At 46.5% G+C, this 3,925-nt stretch overlaps 1 protein-coding gene across 1 annotated transcript in view; it reads right to left on the bottom strand.

The window, feature by feature from the left end:
• CCZ1 (CCZ1 homolog, vacuolar protein trafficking and biogenesis associated) overlaps window positions 1–3,620 on the bottom strand; it is a 29,903-nt gene extending 26,283 nt beyond the window's left edge. The window contains exons 1-4 of the mRNA XM_017533733.1: window positions 2,933–3,620; window positions 1,145–1,242; window positions 958–1,051; window positions 546–623 (exon numbers count right to left, since the gene is read on the bottom strand). Of these exons, the coding sequence (XP_017389222.1) occupies window positions 546–623; window positions 958–1,051; window positions 1,145–1,242; window positions 2,933–3,052 (390 nt within the window). The 5' untranslated portion in view covers window positions 3,053–3,620. The remainder of the gene's footprint in view (window positions 1–545; window positions 624–957; window positions 1,052–1,144; window positions 1,243–2,932) is intronic.
• Between the last annotated feature and the right edge of the window lie 305 nt (window positions 3,621–3,925).

The raw sequence follows: 3,925 nt of genomic DNA, 5'->3' as shown, positions 1-3,925 counted from the left end.
TTTTTGAGACAGAGTCTCACTCTGTCACCCAAGCTGGAGTGCAGTGGTGCAATCTTGGCTCACTGCAACCTCTACCTTCCAGGTTTAAGTGATTCTCCTGCCTCAGCCTCCTGAACAGCTGAGACTAGGCAAATGCCACCACGCCTGGCTATTTTTTTTTGAATTTTTAGTAGAGATGGGGTTTCACCATGTTAGCCAGGATGGTCTTGATCTCCGGACCTCGTGATCGGCCCATCTTAGCCTCCCAAAATGCCTGGATTACAGGCGTGAGCCACCTTTCTGCCAGAAGTGTTTAAATTCGAATTTGTGAATCAGTATGCCTAACTTTAGGAGGGTTTTAAATACAGATGCAGAGCAGAAGGTATTAGTGAGATAAGATGCATATACATTTTAAAAAGATTGTGCTAATGTAAACAACGAACAGGAATCTTTGCCATACACCCTGAGAAACTTCTGCAAAAGCCACCTAATTTAAATCCGACCAAGTAAGGCACTCAACATACTCAGGAATACATTTAAAAAATAAATAAAAAATGACACATTACCAACAATTCCTCCTCCTGATATTCAATAATCGGTTTTCCATCTTTACTCTGTTTTTCAATTATAGGATTCCGAACAACCTACAACGTTTGATAAACTGAAATTATACAATGAATTCATTATACCATGTTTTTGATTTTGCCTTAATTTAAAAAATTTTAACTTTACAGCATCAGAAACACAACTTAAGACAGCTCCAAGAACAAATAAAGCAAATAGGAACTTGGTTTTAAAATTGCAACCAATTTTATTGTAATTTGACTTTGATGCAATAGCCAGAGAACTTTCCTAAATTCTCAACAGTAAAGATCACCCATATACAAACCACAGTGCTTTCATTGTGTTGTGGAAAAAAAAAAACCACCCATAACTTTACCATACAATTTCAGAAAGATACACTCTATATGTAAATACCATGACCATCCAGAAATTTTCTTCCGGTTCATTGAAGAACTGTCTATTCTTCTGTGTATGTAAAGATTTTGCAGGTTTTGATGGGCTAAAGGTCCTACAAAAGGTTAAAAAAATATGTTTGGGACAATTCTCCAAGCAGAAGTTTTAAGAATTCACTGAACTTAAAAGGCACGCTTAGAGGTATTACCTTGTAAACTGCACAATCGCTTCACACAATCCAACATTTCTAATCTTTTCATTCTTTTCTACTTCATTTGGATGATAAAATAAAATCTTATTTTCCTCCTGAAACGTGAAGAAACAGAAGCACATTAATATAAACATTTCATCTTAGCTGTTGAAAATGCAATGTTCAAGGTCTACCTCTTGTATCACCCATGCTAATGACAAAACAAAAACCGGTTTTAGAAAAACAGGAATTGTAATCCTAGCACTTGGAGAGGCCAACGCAGGAGGATCACATGAGTTAAGGAGTTCAAGACAAGCCTGGACAACACAGTGAGTCCTCGTCTCTATTATTTAAAATAATAATAAGAAAAACAGAAATTATATCATTGTGCAAATACCGCCCATCAGCCAGAAAGGCAATTTTGATACTCAATAAGTCACATTACATCTGAGGTAGCACCAGGTAATTTTTATGAAAATTCAGTCTCTAGATTTCTTTCCCAGTACTAATTTGTAATACACCAATACCTGTAAGAAATGAAGGTGTGCGGCCGGGTGTAGTGGCTCACTCCTGTAATCCCAGAACTCTGAGAGGCTGAGGTGGGTGGATCACCTGAGGTCAGGAGTTCGAGACCAGCCTGGCCAACATGGTGAAACCCCATCTCTACTAAAAATACAAAAAATTCACCAGGTGTGGTGGCGGGCAACCAGCAATCCCAGCTACTTGGGAGCTTTGGAGGCCAGGGCAGGAGAATCGCTTGAACCCGGGAGGTGGAGGTTGCCGTAAGCCAAGATCGTGCCATTGCACTCCAGCCTGGGCAACAAGAGTAAAACTCTGTCTCAAAAAAAAAAAAAAAAAAAAAAAAAAAAAAAAAAAAAAGTATGCACATCTACAGACACACAGCTGCCTGAAAATTAAATCCAGCCTTTCACAGGCATTTGAATGGACAAGTTTTTTTTTTGTTGTTGTTGTTGTTTCTGGAGACATGGTCTCTTGCACAAGCTAGAATGCAGTGGCGTAATTACAGCTCGCCTGCAGCTGTAATTGGGCCACTAGGCTCAAGTGATCCTCTCGCCTCAGCCTCAGCCTCCTGAGTAGTTGGAACTACAGGTGCATGCCACCACGCCTGGCTCATTTTTCAATTTTTTTTTTTTGGTAGAGATGGGGGTCTTGCTATGTTGCCCAGGCTGGTCTGGAACTCCTGGCCTCAAGTAATCCTCCCATCGAGGCCTCCCAAAGTGCTGGAATTACAGGTGTGAGCGACGGCGCCCAGCCTGGAGTCTTTAAAAGAGCTGTGACTTGCTGGTAAAACACAGCTGCGGACATTCTTTGAGAAAGTCACCGTTCCCACCTCAGAAAAACAACACCCACACTCATACCAAACCTCCTGGAATTTATTTCCTCATTCGGCAGAAAACTTTTACAGGGTCTTCAGCATTGCATCATTTGGGGGCTAGCATCTGCCACTCTGGTTCCACGCCTCTAGTCCGGGACTTCCCACATCACAAAGCCAAGTTCAATTTTAATTTCCCAGAACTGACACAAAGTGCAAAGAGCCCCAGCCTGGGGTGTGGGGTGATCCACGCGACCCGGCTTTATTCCGCCCCAGGACCTAAAGCGGTTGCTGCCTTCTGTCACGTCCCTGCCGCAGCCCCCGGCCCGGACTCGCACCTGGCACAACGCAGGCTCGGTCAGTGCAGCTCCAGGTGGGCAGAACCACAGGGCCGCCTCCCCGGGGAGCACCGACGCCGGCCGGCCGCCCGCCCCTCGGGCCAGTTGACCCCGCGCGCCGCCCCCTCCGCGTACCTCTCCTTCGCGCGGTCCGAAGCGCGGGTTGTAAATGAAGAAACTCAGTAGCGCCGGCGGGAACTGCTTCTCCTGGGCCGCCCAGGCCCCGCTCCCGGCGCCGGCCGCCGCTGCAGCCATCCCGGTCCGGCCCCCACCTCGGGAGCCTCCTTCGGCCCGCCCAGAGACAGCAGATACCGGCCGGGAGACTGCACTTCCGCCTCCCTAGCCACCGCCCCGGAAGCACTTGCCTACGGCCCGGAAGAAGAACCCGCAGAGCAGCGTCCTCTTCTGGCACCCCGGCGTGGGCTTGCTGCCGTCTGTTTCCTGGCCGCCGAGTTTGTTTTGCTGGCTCGTGGAGTTCTGTCCTGGCCACAGGCGAGGGCTGCGAGTTTCACGAAAAACTGAGTGGGGCACTTTTTTTTTTTTTTTTTTTGAGATAGATTCTGTTTGGCATCAGGCTGGAGTACAGTGGCGCGATCTCAGCTCCCTGCAGCCTAAACCTCCGGGGCTCAAGCAATCCTCCTGCCTCAGCCTCCCCAGTAGCTGGGATTACAGGCGGGGCCACCAAGGCCAGTTTTTTTTTGTAGAGGTGGGGTCTCACTATGTTGCCCAGGCTGCTCTCGAACTTCTGACCTCAAATGGTCTCCCACTTCGTCCTCCCAAAGTGCTGAGATTACAGGCGTGAGACACCATGCCCAACCTGTTGTTTTGGTTGTATTGTTTTTAATTTAGAAACAGGATCTTGCTTGTTGGAGAGCTGTGGTGCCACCATAACTTACTGCAGCCTCCAACTCTTAGAGACAGGGGCTCGAACTCTCAGCATAAAGGGAGCTTCCTGCCTCTGTTACTGAATGGAAGGTCTTCACTATGGATTGTTCAGGTTCTTGGCGTGAACAAAATGCACACAAAAGAGGGGAAAAAAGAACAAAGCAAGGAAAGACAACAAAACTGGAGCAACAAAGATTTATTGAAGTGAAAGTACAATTCACAGAATGGGAGCAAGTTGGCTCA

Source organism: Cebus imitator, unplaced genomic scaffold (genome assembly GCF_001604975.1).
Source record: "Cebus imitator isolate Cc_AM_T3 unplaced genomic scaffold, Cebus_imitator-1.0 Scaffold82, whole genome shotgun sequence".
In the NCBI taxonomy this organism is placed as follows: domain Eukaryota; kingdom Metazoa; phylum Chordata; class Mammalia; order Primates; family Cebidae; genus Cebus; species Cebus imitator.
This window is presented reverse-complemented; position numbering and strand designations above follow the sequence as displayed.